This window comes from Terrapene carolina, unplaced genomic scaffold (genome assembly GCF_002925995.2).
Source record: "Terrapene carolina triunguis isolate 2854851 unplaced genomic scaffold, T_m_triunguis-2.0 Scaffold84, whole genome shotgun sequence".
Classification (NCBI taxonomy): domain Eukaryota; kingdom Metazoa; phylum Chordata; order Testudines; family Emydidae; genus Terrapene; species Terrapene triunguis.
This window is the reverse complement of record NW_020664435.1, coordinates 31,674,419-31,693,001: the sequence shown is the minus strand read 5'-3', so window position 1 is coordinate 31,693,001 and position 18,583 is coordinate 31,674,419. Positions and strand designations below refer to the sequence as shown.

Genomic DNA, 18,583 nt, shown 5'->3' with positions numbered 1-18,583 from the left:
ATCACCTCCATATTGGTGCACATAACAAAATTCATTCCGCAAATGAGTGGGAAAAATTAGATGGAACATTGGCTGGGACTGGTTCTACCAATGGTGCGGTCATTGCCATCTGTCCCTGATCTGCCTACCACTAGGCAATGTATTGGTATATGGCCAGTTTTGTGACAATAAAAATATATCAGCTCCCCGGATTCCTTTTTTGGGCCCCTGCTAGGGTTTACCTCCAACGCGGGTTTGGGTTTAGTTCATTCTCCCTTCTGGGGAAGTTCCCCTTCTCTCTTCTGGAGGGGGTCCTGATTGGGGGTTAGCATTGTGCCAATATATCTTGATTTTTCTCTCAAATCCAGGCTGAATATCTTCATATTTGTCATCCCATTTCCCAGCTATGGTCACATCTATGGGATCTTTGTCTGTTAACCATGATTTCAGGCTGGGGTGGCAGAGTTTAGAACTATTCTAAACCCATTAAGTTATAGGCCTGGTAACCCTCCAACCAGTTCCCAGTTTCTTATGTAACCCGTAATTTGAGTTGCAACCTCGCATAAGTCATGTCCCCTTTTTTCTGAACTCCATGAAACCTTGTCCTATACATTTCAAAGTTCAGTTTAAACTTTGCAACAAAGCTTGTTTACATAGCCCATAAAGTTTATAGTTCTCTGTCCATAAAGTTGAAAATGTCTAAGGCCTTTGTCCATGGCAGTAGTGGAGCCACACACAGGACCATGTATTCCTGTCCCACCTTGGTAGTTTACACCCCATTTCAAAAGCATGTAGAAACACATTCATGTCATCCCCCTCTCTAAAGTGAGAAAACAATTTGGAATATATGCCTCACTGGGAAAGATACAGGGGATCCAGCTTTACCTACTGGATTAGGTTTTTCCTGGTGCAGTTTCTCCATTTTGGGTTGGTATAGACATTCCCTTTCCTCCTCTCTTCTTATGCTGGTGCTGGTTCTACATCTCTTTTCTCTTGTACTGACACTGCCTCCCCCAGTTTGCAAGCAATTGCGTTTCCAGATACACACTGTCTCTCTCCAGCTGTAGCTTCTCCTGCTTTGTCGATCTGTCCACAATGCCTGTTGCAATCGTGTCTTCAATTCCAATGGAATATGGATGCTGCTTCTGTCAGCTTCTTTCCAGCTTCCCTCCCTGGCAGTCAGCTCCAAGATTTCTCCTGCCTCCTGGACCCTTTACCCAGTGGGCTGGCTGTTCCTTGCAAACCTGGACCATCATTCCTCTTCTGGACATGACTGTACAGATACTAGCTGTATCTTTGTCCGCTCATCGGTGTTGAGCTGCCTCTCTCCATTTAGCTCAAGTAATTGACCTTTCTTCAGCTGTTCATAAATCATTTTCCCCAGTTGTTCTTTTTGCTATTCCTTTCCCCAAAAGACTGATATTTTTCACTGTGCTTTTCCCTTCTACAGTCCTTGCTTCACTGCTGTTGGCACACATGGCAATTCACACTGTCATAGATTCCACATGCACTGCCACCATATGTATATTATTACCACTATAATAATGAGCATTTATTTGAAAAAGACATCTGTTTGCAAACATAAAATCAGCACTTGTTTAAAAGAAATAGTTATTCGTTAGTGCTGAACTAGTCTGACTAAAGATAAATGATTCAAAATATCATCTCATCGTTTTACTGCTTCTCAATTTAAAAGTTACTGAAGGAGAAAATATGTAAAAGCCATTCTGTTAATTCACATATATCAATGAGGTCCCCCTTGTAATCCTCAACAAAGCAATTAGTACTAAGTATGTTACCTGAAAACTAAACATTTAGAAATCAATCACTGGAGGGTCTTTTCTAAAACTTTGGTCTCAGTCTTTCATAACTCTCTTGATGGCTTCCATCCAAAGCACTTATTATTTAAACTGTTTTATTATTTAAATGTTTTCCAGACACTCTACCAGCAATTAGGTATTTGTGGTAGATATAGTGACACTTATCTAAAAAAAGTACCAGTCGCAATACTGAACAGGAAAACATAGCATATTACATTCTTCTTCAAGTGGTTGCTCATGTCGATTCCAAGTAGGTGTGCGCGTGCAGCGTGCACAGTGTCGGAAGATTTTTCCCCTAGCAGCACCTGTTGGGTTTGGCTGTGGAGCACCGTGGAGTCGTGTTTTCATGGCAGTGAATATAGATCCCTGCCGACCCTCCACCTCTTCAGTTCTTTCTTACCGCCAGTGATGGTCATTGGAGCTGCGTGTCTCGCTTGCCTTGGCAAGTGCTTCCCCTAGTGATTGAACTTTGAGCTTTCTGTAAATATTTATTAAGTTAATGTAAGTTAGTTAGCTAGAAGTGGGGCTTCCCCCCTCCCTCCCCGCCCAGTTTGTCTCCCCTCTTGCAGTTGTGTGCATGCCTCGATCCCAAGGGTTTAAACCGTGTGGGACCTACCACAAGTTCACGCCAATGGGCGAACCCCATGACTCCTGCCTCCAGTGTCTGGGGGAGGCGCATCAAACAGATCGTTGCAAGATCTGCAAAGGGTTCCGCCCAAGGACGAAAAAGGAAAGGGACTTCAGGCTGAAGCAACTCCTGATGGAGGCAGCCCTCTGCTCCCAGCCAGCTCCAGGCCAGCAGGATTCGGCACAGAGTACCTCTATTCACTCTGTGCGGAGTGTTCCGGCCTCTGTTAGAGAAATGGTACCGAGGAAGGACTCTGGTCATAGAGACCCTCGGAACCAACACTCCCCGGTTCCGAAGTCCATGGAGGCAGCACAGCACCGCTCACATTCTCCAGTGCTGCATAAGCTGCACAAGAAGGTGGACAGAGGGCACTCGGCCACATCTAGAGCGGCTGGGTCGGACAGCGCAATCGACATGTGTTCTGCGCAGTGGCACCTGGTGCTGGTCTCGCAGGAGCCGGCACTGTCAACTTCAGACCCGCAAGGGGGTCCATCGAGTCTGGTGCCATTGGATTATCCTGCTCGAATGTGCCAGGTGGAGGAGCTTGAGCTCCCTTCCACCTCAGATGCTTTCGAAGCAGCCAGGGATTTGATTGCCATGACGGCTCCATGGTCCCCCGCCAGCAAAGATAGACCTCCGGCACTGCAGGGTGTGACACTGTTCAGAGGCAAGCCCGCAATGATGAGAGGCTGCTCGCCACCCCATTCTCAGGCACCGTCCCCGCCGCACCACAACAGTCTTCGCACTCTAGGTCCCCATCATTGGTCTCGGAGGTGGAGTCCTATTATTCGAGGTGCAGTTGGCACCGATTGGAGTGGTGCCGATACAGGCAGGACGTGAGGATGGTGCTGTGGCAGGTGCAGTGGCAGGGGCCCACGCAATGGCCATTCTGGACATGTCCAGGACATGCACTCCAGGGGTTTCCAGTCCGTGGTATCGGAAGGATGTGCACCCCTGCCAGCCGGGGACCATCCCACGCCTTGGGGCACCGAAACAGCTTTGGTCCATGGCGCAGAACCATGTCCAGGTCCCAGCTCCACCACTAGCAGTGATGCTGTGGTCGGCGCTCAGTAGCACGGCACCAGGCAGGACGCATTCAGAAAGCCGGAGGGCCAAGAAGGCCCAGTGCCACCTGTAGCTATGTCGTCCTCGCCGGATGAAGCGGTGGCGGGGTCTTCCTCCTCTGGGCTGCCCCCCATTGATAGCAGATTGCACCAGGACCTGTTGCGCAGGGTGGCCCGTAATATAGGGTTCAGGCCGAGGCGGTGGTCGAGTCGGAGGACTCGATGATAGACATTTTAACCTCTGAAGGGCCATCCAGGGTGGCATTACCCCTCATTAAAACTATTCAGGCCACTACAAAAACCCTGTGGCAAACTCCTGCCATTCCCCTACAGCTAAAGGGGTGGAGAGGAAGTATTTTGTCCACTCTAAGGGGTATGAATACTTATTTACTTACCTGCAGCCAGGTTCGCTAGTTGTGGCAGCAGTGAATGATCGAGAGGGACGGGGCAACAAGGGCCAGCCCCAAAAGCTAAAGACTTGAAGAAGCTGGACCTCTTAGGCCGGAAGGTCTACTCCACTGGGGAGCTCCAGCTTTGGATTGCTAACCAGCAAGCAATCCTCAGTAGATATAATTTCAAATTATGGAACTCCATGATGAAATTTAAGGAGTTGGTTCCATCAGACTCTAGGGCAGAGTTTGCAGCCGTAGTAGAGGAGAGCAAGGCAGTGGCATGGATCTCTTTACAGGCCTCACTGGTCTCACGGGTCTCGGTTGCGAGAACCTTGTCCTCTGGCATAGCCATGAGGAGGAGTTCATGGCTCCAGGTGTCCGGCCTTCCACCTGAAGTCCAGTAGACCATTCAGGACTTACCCTTTGATGGCATGAGCCTGTTTTTGGAGCAGACTGACTCCAGGCTCCACAGCTGAATGGATTTGCGGGCAACATTAAAATCGTTGGGTCTGCATACCCCTGCTAACCAGCGAAAGCACTTTAAGCCACAGCCCCTTCAGCACTTCTACCCTCCCCGGCCTAGACAGGACTGCTCCAGGAAGAGTGGCAGGAATGGCAGACGTAAGCCTCCCCATCCTCTGCCCAGTCAAGGCCTAGGCTCAGTGAGGCAGTCATCGGGCTCTAAGCAAGCCTTTTAAAGGCGTGCCTGGGAGCAACGCACCAGTCAACTCACCGGATCCTTTTCCCTGTTTTCTGAATCATCTGTCCCACTTTTACTGTGCTTGGTCCCAAATAACATCAGACTGCTGGGTCCTTTGCACCGTAGAAGTGGGATATTCTCTCCAATTCTGCTCCTCCACTCCCTCCCACCCCCTTTCCCCGTCCCTCTTTAGGGACCCTTCTCACAAGCAGGAAGGGTCACAATTCCTCATGCAGGAAGTCCAGGTTCTCCTTGCCGTGGGAGCAGTGGAGGAGATTCCTCAGGAGCTAAGGAGCAAGGGATTCTATTCCCAATATTTCCTAATCCCCAAAGCCAAGGGGGGTCTCAGACCCATACTTGACCTGCAAGGCCTTTCATGAAAAAGTTGAGGTTCCGCGTGGTCTCTCTAAATGCCATTATCCTGTCTCTGGATCTGGGAGACTGGTGCGCCACCCTCGACCTCAAGGACACGTACTTCCACATATCTATAATTCCAGCCCACAGACATTTTCTCAGGTTCGTGGTGAACGACAACTATTATCAGTTTACAGTCCTCCCTTTATTGAGAGGTTGAAGCAGATATACATTTTTATATGTTCTTCTTCTGACAGAAGACAAGCTGACAGTGTCTCTGCTCACATGGGCTTTTCCTTTGAGGAGGAGGAGGAGTAAGTCTTTTGACTTCTGGTCATCATCACGATGCCTTTTGCTTTGGAATTAGCATCTTTTCTGATAAAGTCCTTCATTAGCATTTCACAAGGTTTCTTTGGTGGGTTATTTAGTTACATGGGTATACACAATGCAAATGTTTGCTATTACATTATAACAGGAACAGATAAGTGAAAACAATACAAATAACATTTCACTAGTTTTCATGAAGTTTAAACATCTGACTACATACTTATACATTACTCACTTAGGTCTATATTAATACACCTCTACCCCGATATAACGCGATCTGATATAACACGAATTCGGATATAATGCGGTAAAGCAGTGCTCCGGGGGGTGGGGCTGCGCACTCGGGCGGATCAAAGCAAATTCGATCTAACGCGGTTTCACCTATAATGAGGTAAGATTTTTTTGGCTCCCAAGGACAGCATTATATTGGGGTAAAGGTGTACAACCAAATTGGCCTGTGGCCCTGATCTGACCTGGTCTGCCAGCGTCACAACAGATGCTCTTTGGAAAGAAAGACTGAAGTAAATATGAGTAAAATGAAAAAGCAGATAGTATAAAATAAGTCACCTTTTCAAATATGGCAGACAGAGCACTTTTTAAAAAAAAATTCAATCTCTCCATTTGTCTTATAAGGCTGGTGGCCAATAAGGCTGGTGGCTGAAAGGAACTGGGAACTACTTTTTAACTGGCTTTCAGGTTATTTTTTCATGCCCTTACATGTCTTCAGTGAAATTCCAAAATACAGTTACAAATTAAGTATTACTGTATTTTGGGTTCTTTTGGTTCTCACAAGCTGTGAGGTGAGTGAGGAGGCAGTCTGAAGGACTTCACATTAAAGCAAGGAGCAGCTGGAATATGGGTGGACAGAGAGTTTGGCTGATTTTGCATGTGGCTGGGGTTGGAGCAGTTGTATCTCTGCAAATGACCTTTTCAAATGCATGTAAAGTCCCTGGTCCATCTCCTAGCTCCTCCCAGCTGATCCATTCTGCTTCCCACTCCATTCCCTGCTATTATCTTTCTTTTTCCCTTGAATTCATTACCCTGCTGCAGATTCCTCCCAGCCATTTACAAAGACCCCATTTTCTCCCTCCCACAAATTGCCAATTGCTTACGCTCCCTTAAGGATAATTATTTTTCCAGTAGAGCCCAAGGGCCCAATCAAGTTGGGACCCCATTGTACTGGTGTAATGCGCCCTAATTCTCTTCTCTCAAAACTGGATTGTAATTTTATAATCCTGCCTGTGTAAGGGGTAATGTAAAGCTGGGCAGGAACCAGATTGTGACTCCGGGAATCACAATCTGTTGCTTTCCCATAGCCTCCGAGGAGAAGAAAGCTGCACCTTTTCACTGGTGCAGATTACTTCCCCATCTGGACTGGCTCTGGGGCATGAGATTTTGCATTAGGGGCAGGACAAAAACCAGGCTCTGCCCACTTCCGACTCTATCCCCTTCCCACTCATTTGCTTGGGAGGGGGAGTACCAGACTGGCAGCCCCTACTTAAGCCCCTCATTCCTTGGAGTGGGGAGGGGCTCATTACTGAGACCTCTGAGTGTAAAACTTTACATATCGTGGAAGAAACTTTTCTCGATTCTTGCATTGCTAGTAGAAAAAAAAAAGAACTATCTTAATTTTAAAATACTTATGAAATACTTTGAAGAAAGAAAATCATTGATACCTTTGTCTTGAATGAGTTAGTGCCTGGTGGGGGAAAAAATAAGAAAAGATATTGTTAAAAAACACTGACTACATTTTAAAGGTGGAAAAGTCTGTCTGTAACTGTCGGCATGCTTTTGCAAATCATGAGTTATATCAGTATTAAAACAATAAGTCAATAAATAGAAGTGATCCATGTCAGAATATTTACAAATTCTGCTATGAATTTTTATATGTATTCTGAATCTTCTTCTGTTTCTTCGTGTATCAGTTGTATTTATTGCACAGAAGATTTTTTTTTCTTGCATTGTGAGTAAAATACACTATTCAGGGGTGTTTTGGTGGTGCTGTAGTTTACTGCTACTCTGAGATTAGAGTTTATGGCTGATCTTGACAGTTACTCACTTCCAAGAGTAATGGACAAGGGTTGGGAGTAATTGTGCCTGGAGGGAAGAAACACACCTCAAGTCTCTCTTGAATGAGAGTCAGCATTCAGAGCAGGATCCATGAACTCTGGAGTGAGTTACATCCAGCCTTCTTCCATGGAAAGGAAGGTCAAAGCAATTTGGGGCCTTTGGAAGAGAATAAAGGGGGCAATTAAAGCAACCCAGGAGCACCACACAAATGAGAAAGATTAATAATATTTTTAGTTTTACTTCCATATTTTAGCAGCACAACTCAAGAGACTAAGGTCATAACCATCTGTTCACACCTGTGAAATATTTTTAATTTATCACTGAATTGGATAAATTCAAAATCTTGGCTAGAAGAGAGTAGCAACCATAATGGAACTTCTCTGCTTTAACTTACTGTATCAAAATAATAAATTACATTATATCTGACTATTTTTCTTCATTTTTCCATGTAGGACTTTTCTTTTTGTTAGAGATGGAAACCCGAATAAACGAAATGTGCACAATGAGACATCTATGCACTTGCTGTGTATGGGACCTCAAATTATGATCGCTGAGGGAGCTCTCCATCCTCGCTTGGCACGACCCTCTGAAGATGACATCAGAAGAGCAGATTGTCTGCAAATGATCCTAAAATGGAAAGGAGCAAAGCTTGACCAAGGAGAATATGAAAGAGCAGCTATTGATGCTGTTGATAACAAAAAAAATACACCTTTGCATTATGCTGCTGCCTCAGGGATGAAAACCTGTGTAGAGGTAAAAAACAGATATAAATATACAGATTTGTGGTTATACTGTGGTATTTATATATGTATTCAACAAGGCTATTACACAAAGAAAACATTTTTAATAAACTTAAGAATTACAAAGATGGGGAAAAGTCCATTTAGAATGCTACATTTGTAAATCTGAAAGAAACAGAACAGTAAACTATCAGGTAGCCACACAAACTGAGAAGAAATCAAAGGAAAATCAAATTACATATACTTATAAAGTTAACTTTATAAGATAAACCATATAGTATGAGGAAGAACCAGACTAGTTATTAATAATAATAAAGGAATTTAATGTTAGAGAAATATGTAAGAGAAAAATTGAATAAATAGCTACCTGAGCCAAATTTTAGAAGCTTGTTTACCCTGCTCGATATGGGAAAACAGCTGTGACTGGAGGAGTTTTAACTACTCACCCCCTGCCTCAAGAATACCTTATACATGTGTAGCCCATAGTGTCCACCTGCTGATTGAAGAATGAACTCTACTCTCTGTGTTAGCATAACTACAGTTTACCAAAGAGAACAAATTCTAATGAAAGTTCTATACAATATCTGCCACTTATTCTGGGCACTCTTAAGACAGGTCTACACTACAGCTGTAGCGCATCTGGCGAAGATGTTCTAAGCCAACAGGAGAGAGCTCTCCCATTGGCTTAATAACTCCACCTCCACTAGACGCAGTAGCTATGTTACATAAGAACGGCAATACTGGGTCAGAGCAAAGGTCCATCAAGCCCAGTATCCTGTCCTCTGACAGTGGCCAATGGCAGGTGCTCCAAAGGGAATGAACTGACAGGTTATTATCAAGTGATCCATGCCCTGTCACCCAATCCCAGCTTCTGGCAAACAGAGGCTAGGGACACCATTCCTGCCCATCCTGGCTAATAGCCATTGATGGACCTATCTTTCATGAATCTATTTAGCTCCCTTTTGAACCCCGTTATAGTATTGGCCTTCATAGTACCCTTTGGCAAGGAGTTCTAGAGGTTGACAGTGCGTTGCATGAAAAAATACTTTCTTGTGTTATAGCACTGTCTACCTGGGGTTAAGATCAATATAACCATGGCTCAGAGATGTGGATTTTTCACACCTCTGACTGACATAGTTATACCAAAGTAAGTATGTAGTGTAGACCAAGCCTTTACTGGAAATTCTGCTTCAGGCTATGTCTTCACTACGGGGGGGGGGGTCTATTTAAGATACGCAAATTCAGCTACGCGAATAGCGTAGCTGAATTCGACGTATCGCAGCCGACTTACCCCGCTGTAGGGACGGTGGCAAAATCGACCTCTGCGGCTTCCTGTCGACGGCACTTACTCCCACCTTCGCTGGTGGAGTAAGAGCGTCAATTCGGGGATCGATTGTCGCGTCCCAACGGGACGCGATAAATCGATCCCCGAGAGGTCGATTTCTACCCGCCGATTCAGGTGGGTAGTGTAGACCTAGCCTAAGTGGGAGGTCTGCAAAGGAATCAATTTAAACCTGATACTAAATGGCAATGGCTGCTGTGTAATTGGACTGGTAATTCCACTTAATTGAGTGCCTTCAGGTGATTTAATAGTGCTTAGGTCTCTGATTGTATTCCCGTTTCATGCTGATACTGCCTGTTAGCCTTGTTTCAGCTTTCAGTCTTTTCTTAGTTTGGTACATGCAGTAAATCTTTGATATGATGGAAAGAAAGAGATTGTGAGCTCTTCAGTTATTCTCTCCTTTCAACTCCCTTGGTCTGACAGCCTGATGGGCTCTGACCACAGTGGTTTTTAGTCACTCACAATTCTACCAGCCTGCCTTCCCCAGCATGGCTCTCGTTTTCACAACCATCTGATTTTTGAGCATTATTGTACAGTACAACAAAATGTAATATATAGGAGGAGGAGGTAACTGTGCCTAGCCCTCTAAAGGTCTTTGATCTTTCCTTGTGCCCACACTGGCTAATGCCAAGTTCCTTGTTTCTTTCCTTTGGGTATGGGGCCCACATTCCTCTCACATTTGACCGAATGACTAGGTTGGTTTCTCAATCCTGGTCTGTTTCCTTTCCTTGGGAGCATCTAATAATACACAGAAAAGTTGGTCTATACCACTAATTCTTTGAGTGCTGGTACCTATGTGTACTCTATATGTGGGAATGCATGCACACCATGCACCCGAGTCCCAGAGATTCTTAACAAGCTGTGTCCATTGGGCAGCGTATATGCAGTCAATATCCTCGTACTCCAGACCAAAGGTATAAGAGACTGCAGGCTGATGCCTCTCCTTCTTACCACTGCATGGCCTCAGTTGGAATCCTCTGTCTACAGATTTCTCCAGCTTCTTTTTTTATAGCCTGTAAATAGATATCACAAATAGTTTTTAGGCTAGCATAGTTACATTTTTTTATAGTATAGTTTATATATCTTGTTTTTCCCTTTGCTGGGAAGTCCTGCTCATAGTCTGGATCTATGCCCAGAGTTCAAGAATTGGGTCTCTTGCCCTTGTTCTTTCCGTGTGAGAGACGACCACCAACCTCTGCTGTTTGGGTAAGATGCATATTTCCTCGAAGTGCAGCATCTTTCGCTCGTTTCCCCCTGAACATGTGAAGCTCATCAGCTTTGGTTGAGGAAACACCCAGAAGGCTATGAGACCTCACTCTGATCTGAGCCAGGGAAATCCACTATATGTCGGCCCCAACTGACAAGCAGCAGCCCTCCGGACATGAGCTTGAGAGCAGAGCCTAGAGCTGCAAAGCCCAAGGACCCATTTTCCAGTGCTTCACTTGAGAGTAAGGGGCACTGAGTCCAAAACCTCTTGTTCCTTTCGCTCTTAGCTCGCTAAGGGAGTTATTTCTCCATTTATATATGTGTACGTAGTTTTTAGTAGTTCTAGTATACTAGAAGTGTTGTTAGTCGTTCCCCAACCTGGGGATTCCACCCCAACCAGGGAATATACCCAGGATCCTAGGCTTCAAAAACCGTGTCTCCTGCTGCACTCCTTCTCCGTGACTGATGAGTACCAGTAGTACCTCTACTGTCTGGGCAGGGTGTATGTAGGCCTTGCTGGAGCCCTAGGCTAGGTCTACACTACGGGGGGGGAGGGTCGACCTAAGATACGCAACTTCAGCTACGTGAATAGCGTAGCTGAAGTTGCGTATTTTAGGTCGACTTACCTGGCTGTGAGGACGGTGGCGAGTCGGCCGCTGCCGCTCCCCTGTCGACTCCGCTTCCGTCTCTCGCCGCAGTGGATTTCCGGAGTCGACGGCAGAGCCATCGGGGATCGATTTTATCACGTCTACACTAGACGCGATAAATTGATCCCCGATAATAGATCGCTACCCGCCGATCCGGCGGGTAGTGAAGACGTGCCCCTAGGCATAACTAACTGGTTCACAGCCTTTGGTTCACACTGAGTAGGCCTTCACATTCCTGACCAGAGAGAATGGTACAAGAACATCCAGGTTCTCAAGTAAATACATAAACACATGGTACAGGAACACACCAACCTCTTGTAAGATAAGGATGGGACAACAGGCTAATGGATAAGGATGTTTTGTTTGAACTAGCAGGTACAAGGTGTAGGGTTGGTAACTAACCACGTCAGGAGCATAATACATAACTTACTTGTATCAGTGTATAAAAAGAGAAGTCATAGGAGAGGCACCTATATCCAGCTTAGGGGGCAGCATCCTGGTGTGCTGGATGACCTGGTACCATTGTCGCAGGCATACATTTGTTAGTGTACCTGTAACCACGGAGCCAGGACAATAGTATCATGTTTTGTCAACAATAAACTCGGCTGAGTGCCTTCGCCACTGAACCAAGCCTGCGGTCTTTCTTGAGTAACATTGAGGTTTGCTGAATTAGCAGACTGTGCTCTCTGCTCATGCTGATAATGCCAGAGATCCAAGAACGGAAGCACTGAACAGCTGTAACAGCTTAGCAGCCTTGACAGTGTTGCAGCAGCAACGACATTCCACAGCGCTTAGCTCACTGTGCTGAGATGTGCGCTGCTGTTATCTGAAAGTTCCTGCCCAGGACCAGGGAAGCCTGTGAACTCTGTCTCCGTAAGCATCTCATGGAAGAGGCTATGTGACCCCAAGCACACTTGGATCCCGGCCCGGGAGGACTCCCTGTTCAGTAGCCACAGCTTACCGCGAGGACCTCTCTAAGCACCACTTACGGTGCAGAACCGTTGATACTGAAGGACAAGGACAAGTCCTGGCATGAGAGCAAAAAACATTCTCAGTCACAAGAGTAGGTCCCCGCAGAGGACTGCTCATATGTGCAGGATTCCCTCCCTGAACCGCGCCGTGCCAGGTTGGGTGAGACATCGTGCATGGCTCCTGCCAGGCTGGCACTGAAGACCCCCTGGCTGGAGGGAAAAGCAGATGGGATCCGATGGCAAACCCAGTACCGAAACCTCCAGAATGCTCACTGATGCACATGACACCACCTGCTCCGACAGTGTCCTGCAGACCAGTTGACCCCACACACTCCACCAGGTACCTCAGCCATCTCGATGGGTGCTCCATGGACCCCGGCCACATGGCAGAGGAGTTGATCCTCCCCTACCCACAGTCTCTGCTCCTCTCGGGCCCTCCACTCAGATGGGACGTCCCCATGCCAGAGGTTGAACCCCTCTCCTCCTACCAGAGAAACTGCTCCTTTCACGCTGCACTGCAGCCTTCTGGTACCAGTGGTCCTGCCATTGATAACACCATCCTCCGACTCCGAGGACTTCTCGGATGTGGAACTGCCATCTTCCCTGATGCCAGGCCAGAGTCTGGATGTGTGAACCAGACCTCCCTATCCTCCAGACTGTGACCTGGTACCACTTCCCATGGGGCCCGCCACAACCGATAGACCCCTCCTTCTGGCCTTTGGGGACCAGAGACATCAAGAGCCATCCCAGGCTTCATGCCAGGCATCCCCTGTACACCTGCCTGCCTTGTTGGTGTATGAGAAAGGGGAGGACATCGAGCTGGTACCGTCGGTTTCACCTGTCCCTACTAGAGCATCTTCGTTGCTGGATGAGGCGATCATCCCTCTCTCACTCTCTCAGCAGGATGATCACCGGCAATACCAGGACCTACTACAGAGGGTGGCTGCAGACCTGCAGATTCCTTTGGGGGAAGTCCAGGACCAACAACATCAGCTGCTGGACATCCTCCAACCCCCAGGCCTCTCCAGGGTGGTGCTCGTCATGGAACTGGCCCCTGCAGTGTGGCACACACCTGCCTTGTGTGCACCCACACCCAAGCGAGTGGAGGGATGGTACTTTGTGAGGAGTGAGGGGGCCGAATTCCTATTCACCCACTCTTCCCCCAATTTCCTGGATGTTCACATGACTCCTGAATGGGCAAGACAGCAATCACAAAAATCCACCCCTCCTGATAAGGTGGCCAAGAGGCTGGACATGGAAAAAAGAGCTGGGCAGGAAGCTCTTTTAATCTGCAGATCTGCAGTTCCATATTTCCAACTATCAGGCTCTGCTAGCCAAGTATGATTTCAACAACTACAACAGGCCAGCAGAGTTCCAGGACAAGCTTCCACTAGAATACTGGGAGCAGTTCTAGACGCTGGTGGATGAAGGGGGGCTGGCAACCAAGGTTGCCCTCCAGGCAGCAGTGGATGCAGCCGACACTGCCTCTTGATCAGTAGCCACTGGTATAGTCATACACAGGGACTCGTGGCTCCAATCCTCTGGCTTCCCCAGGGAGGTGCAAAATACGATCGAGGTCCTCTCCTGTGATGAGTCCAACCTCTTCAATGAAAAGATGGACAAGTCCCTGCGCTCCATCAAAGATTCGAGGTCCATGCTACATTCCCTTGACAGTTACGCTCTGACCCTAGATACAGACACCAGAAACAACCCTTTTGCCTGCAGCCACACACATCTTACCCAACCTATTATCAGCACCTACAAGAGCTTCCACTTTGATGGCAGCAGTCTCAGAGGTCTCTCTATTCCCTACCTCCACCACGACCACTTCCTTGACCCTCTCCCAGCTGCAGGCCAAAGGCCAATTTGATATGCAAATCAAGACCTGTGAACATCCTTCAATGTCACACCCCAGGTCATCTTCAGGTGCCATCTCACCCTATTTGCCCATTGTTGGGGCAAGACCACAATGGACAGTTGGGTACTGGATATCATCCACCACAGATGCTTGATAGTTCCTCTCCTTCCCACCTCATCGCCATCCCACCAACTCCTCCTCCAACAAGAAGCAGGCATTCTACTCCTTGGGGGGAGGGTGTGTGTGTGAGATAGAATGCATCCTGCCCCAATACCATGGGAGAGGCTTTTACTCACTTTACTTCCTCATCCCAAAGAAGGGCAGAGGATGCCACCCCATTCACAATCTTCATTTACTAAATATGTTTATCAGGAATCCAAATTCCAGATCGTGACACTGGCATCAATCATCCTCTCCCTCCACGAGGGAGCATGGTTCACGGTTCTTGACATGAAAGACGCTTACTTCCACATGGACATCTACTCATCATACAGGAAGTTTCTCCATTTCAGGGTGGAACACCACAACTACCAATTTTGGGTCCTTCCATTCAGCATAGCAAAAGCACCAAGAGTGTTCACAAAGATCTTCACAGTGGTAGTGGCCCAGATGTGATGTCTAGGCCACGCAGTATTTCCCTATGTGGCAGGGTGACACCTCACTGGTTGCTCCAAGAATTAGCGCTTGTCAGCTGTGGAGCGCCCTCGATGCATGGTGTCTCGCCCGTCGCCTGCTCCGCTGCTTTGGGAACCACATTGCTCCCTGCTCGGTGGTGTCCACTTCAGGACACTGCCCTCCGGCAGTACCCACTACTCCAGTCTCACCCCTTCCGGTGTGTGTGTGAACAGCAGTCCTTCAGCTTGCACCTGCCTCGGTGGCCAACCACAACCCCAAAGTCTAGCCCCTTCTCTCAGGAGCCAGTTGCAGTCTATCTCGGCCCCACTCCTCTGTGGCCAGGTGCAGTGCCAGGGGGAAAGGGGGGCACCCAGGCCCACCTGCTACTCTGGGTCCCAACCTAGGGACCCTCTAGCGGCAGCCTCTCTCTGCCCTCCTTCGCTCCCCTCTTGTCCGCCTATTTTCCCTGGGCCACTTCCTCTTTGGCCCCGTGCACCTTCTCGACCCTTTGTAGCAGGGGTCACAGCCTGGCAGGCATCTGGGCAGGAGCTCTCCCCTGCTCCCCCGAGCCTGCCCAGCACTGCTCTGTCCAAGGTGCTATCTCCTTATCTCCGAAGCCCGTCCTCCTCCCTTGCTAGTCAGGGAGAGACTGCCTTCTCCTTAGCTAGGCAGCCTTTATATATGGCCCAGCCTGGCCCTGATTGGCTGCCTCTTTCTTGGCCCTGATTGGCTCTCCACAGGCCTTTGCTGATAGGCTGCTGGTCTGCACAGCCTCTCTGGCCTGTTCCAGCCCTTTTTCTCTGGAGTGGGTCAGCCACCCCACTACACCCTACCTTAACGACTGGCTCCTCGTGTCACAATTTCAACAGGAAGTGCTCTCTGCAATCCACTGTGTTCTTGGCCTCCTGGCATTCCTGGGTATCTGTGTCAACAAAGACAAGTCTTTTTTGACGCCCACAGAGACAATATACTTCATAGGGGCAAGGCTGGACTCAATCGCAGCATGAGCCTTCCTCCCAGCAGACCACTTCACATTGATGAACACCCTCGTCTCGTGCCTTCGCCTCAAACCCCACAGCACTGTCCAATAATGCCTCTCCCTCTTAAGTCATATGGTGGCCTGCACTCAAATGACACCGCATGGATGGCTCCACATGCGCTGTCTACAAGTTTGGCTTCTCTCCACCTACAAGCCCAGCAGAGACCATATCCCATGCCTGTGCTGACCTCCCTCACCTGGTGGTCAGATCCATTCCAGATCATGATTGGTACCTCCTTCAACTCCTCCACACCACAGGCCACTATCAAGACAGATACTTTCCTCGTGGAGTGGGGAGCCCACTTAGGCCATCATACTGCGCACACCAGTGTGCACATAAACATATTAGAACTCAGGGCAGTCCGTTTCACATGCAAGGCCTTCCTCCCGCTCATATGGTCCCTTCAGATTCAGCTTCTCTGACAATATCACTGCTGTGGCATAAATCAACAAACAGGGTGGAGCCAGGTCCCTTCCTTTGCTCCGAATCTATTCGGCTCTGGAACTGGTGCATCAGGAACCAGGTCATGCTTCAGGCCACGCACCAGGCCCCAAAATTCCCTAGACGACATGCTCAGCAAAGCTGTATACCTCAACCATGAGTGGGAGCTACACGATACCATGCTCCAAAACCTCTTCGCATGGTGTGGCACCTCCCGGTGGAACTTTTGTCTCTCAAGGGCTTCAGAAAGTCACCCTCTATTGCTCCAGCGGGGTTCTAGGCAAGGGCTTTCAAGGCAACACTCTCCTCTCCTGGACGGGCGACCTGTTATGGCTTTCACTCCATTCCTCTCCTGCCGCAAGTTCTCCGCAAGATTCACCGGGACAAGGCCACTATCATCCTCACAGCACCCTACTGTCCCCGGAAGTTCTAGTTCACCCACCACCAGTCTGTCTCTGCACGCTCCCAGATCTTCTCACACAAGGTCAGGGATGACTCCATCATCCCAATCCAGACCCTCTTTACATCACAGTCTGGTATTTGGATGGGCATCAAGTGTAGACTGTGCATGCTCTGCCCCGGTTCGGCAAATCCTCACCCAAAGCAGGAGGGAATCCACAAGAACGTGCTGCTGCGCTAAATGGAGACGGTTCCTAGATGCTTCCATCGCCACCACCGCTCAGGGGACACAGTCCAGGATGGTCACTGAGATGGTCACTATTTCCTTGCCCTTAAAACGTAAGTACTGGCTCTCAACTCTATTTGAGTGCATCTGGCAGCACTTAGCACCTTTCTCCCACAATGGATGGCACATCCGTCTTTACACACCCTATCACTGTGCACTTAAAGAAGGGTTTGACCAACACCTTTCCATCGATTGGTGAAGCCCATGCCCCCATGGGACCTTAACCTCATTCTTTCTGCCCTCATGAGACCACCCTTTGAACCGATGGCAACATGTTCTCTATGCAAGTGGCATTCTTATTTGCCATTACCTCGGCCAGACGTGTCAGTAAGCTTGCTGCCATGATGCCAGATCCCCCCCACGTCACAAGGAGAAGGTGTCCAAATTCCACCTCAGTCAATCCATCCACTTGCCTGTGTTCTACCCAAAGCCTCACACCTCTCCCGCCGACAGAACTCTGTACCTCCTTGGCGTCTGTGCCCAAGCATTCTACCTCCATAGGACTTGCCTCTTTTGGAAGTCACCTAAACTTTTCGTTGCCTTTGTTGAACGGTCAAAGTGACAAGCCCTCTCGTCCCAACGAATTGCTAAATAGGTGTCAGGGTGCATCCTTGAATGCTACAAATACTCCAACCTACCTCCTCCTGGTGGAGTCACAACACATTCTACATGGGTGAAGGCTGCCTTCTCAGCCTCTCTGGCGGATGTGCCATGGCAGGACATCTGCCGAGTCGCGACATGATGCTCTGTCCGCACATTTACAGCACACTACTCCATAACGTATGCAGCCGTGGGTGATGCCTTATTGCAGATGGCAGTTACATTGGCATCCTCGTACCCACTTCTGCACTGATCACTGCTTGCAAGTCACCCACGTGTGGAATACACATAGGGACCATCACTCGAAGAAGAAGAGGAGGAGGTTACTTACCTCTAACTAGAGATTCTTGAGATGTGTAGTTCCTATCTGTATTCCACTACCTGCCCTTTTTCCCTTCTGCTTCAGACTAGAGGATGCAATGTTAAGAGGAGAAACTGGAGTGGTGTCGACCTATGCTACCTCTTATACCCTTGGCTGGGAGCACAAGGAGACACACTACGCACTTGCAGGTCTACAGACACTACTAGGAAATACTTCTGGACTCAGGTGCATGGCACACATGCACACCCATACGTGAAATACAGATAGGGACCACACATCTCAAAGAACCTCCAGTTACAGGTAAGTAACTACCTCTTCCCGGATCTTCTAACTTAGGAAGACTGCAAAATCAGACACCCCAATTCAGATCCACTTCACAGTGTGGTGTTTGAAATGGCATCAGATCTAGAATGTTTATGTTCGGAAGCCGTCCAAACCATTCTTACTCAAAGTAGGAAAGATTCAACTAGGAACTGCTGCCTAGCTAAATGGAGACATTTTTCTACCTGGGCACAGCACAATCAGTGTTCCTCAGGCTCTGCAGATCTTCAGTCACTTTAGATTATCTTCTGTCATTGAAGAACTCTGGTCTTTTCATCAGTTCACTGTGGGTCCATCTCGCCACAATCATTTCCTGCCTTCCTCCAGTAGATGGGTGTTCAATTTTTACTTGCCCAACAACAGGTAGATTAATGAAGGGCTTAGTCAGGATCTTTCCACCAGTGGTCAGGCCTACACCTCAATGGAACCTCAGTCTCATCCTGACAATACTCACTAGACCA

The 18,583-nt window shown here is 48.1% G+C and overlaps 1 protein-coding gene across 3 annotated transcripts in view; it reads left to right on the top strand.

Annotated features, from left to right (window-relative positions):
* The window catches only part of ANKIB1 (ankyrin repeat and IBR domain containing 1), a 172,427-nt gene that overhangs the window by 67,447 nt on the left and 86,397 nt on the right, over window positions 1-18,583 (top strand). For all 3 annotated transcript variants that reach the window (XM_024219035.2, XM_024219036.2, XM_024219033.2), the window contains exon 3: window positions 7,787-8,087. In XM_024219035.2, the coding sequence (XP_024074803.2) occupies window positions 7,787-8,087 (301 nt within the window). The remainder of the gene's footprint in view (window positions 1-7,786; window positions 8,088-18,583) is intronic.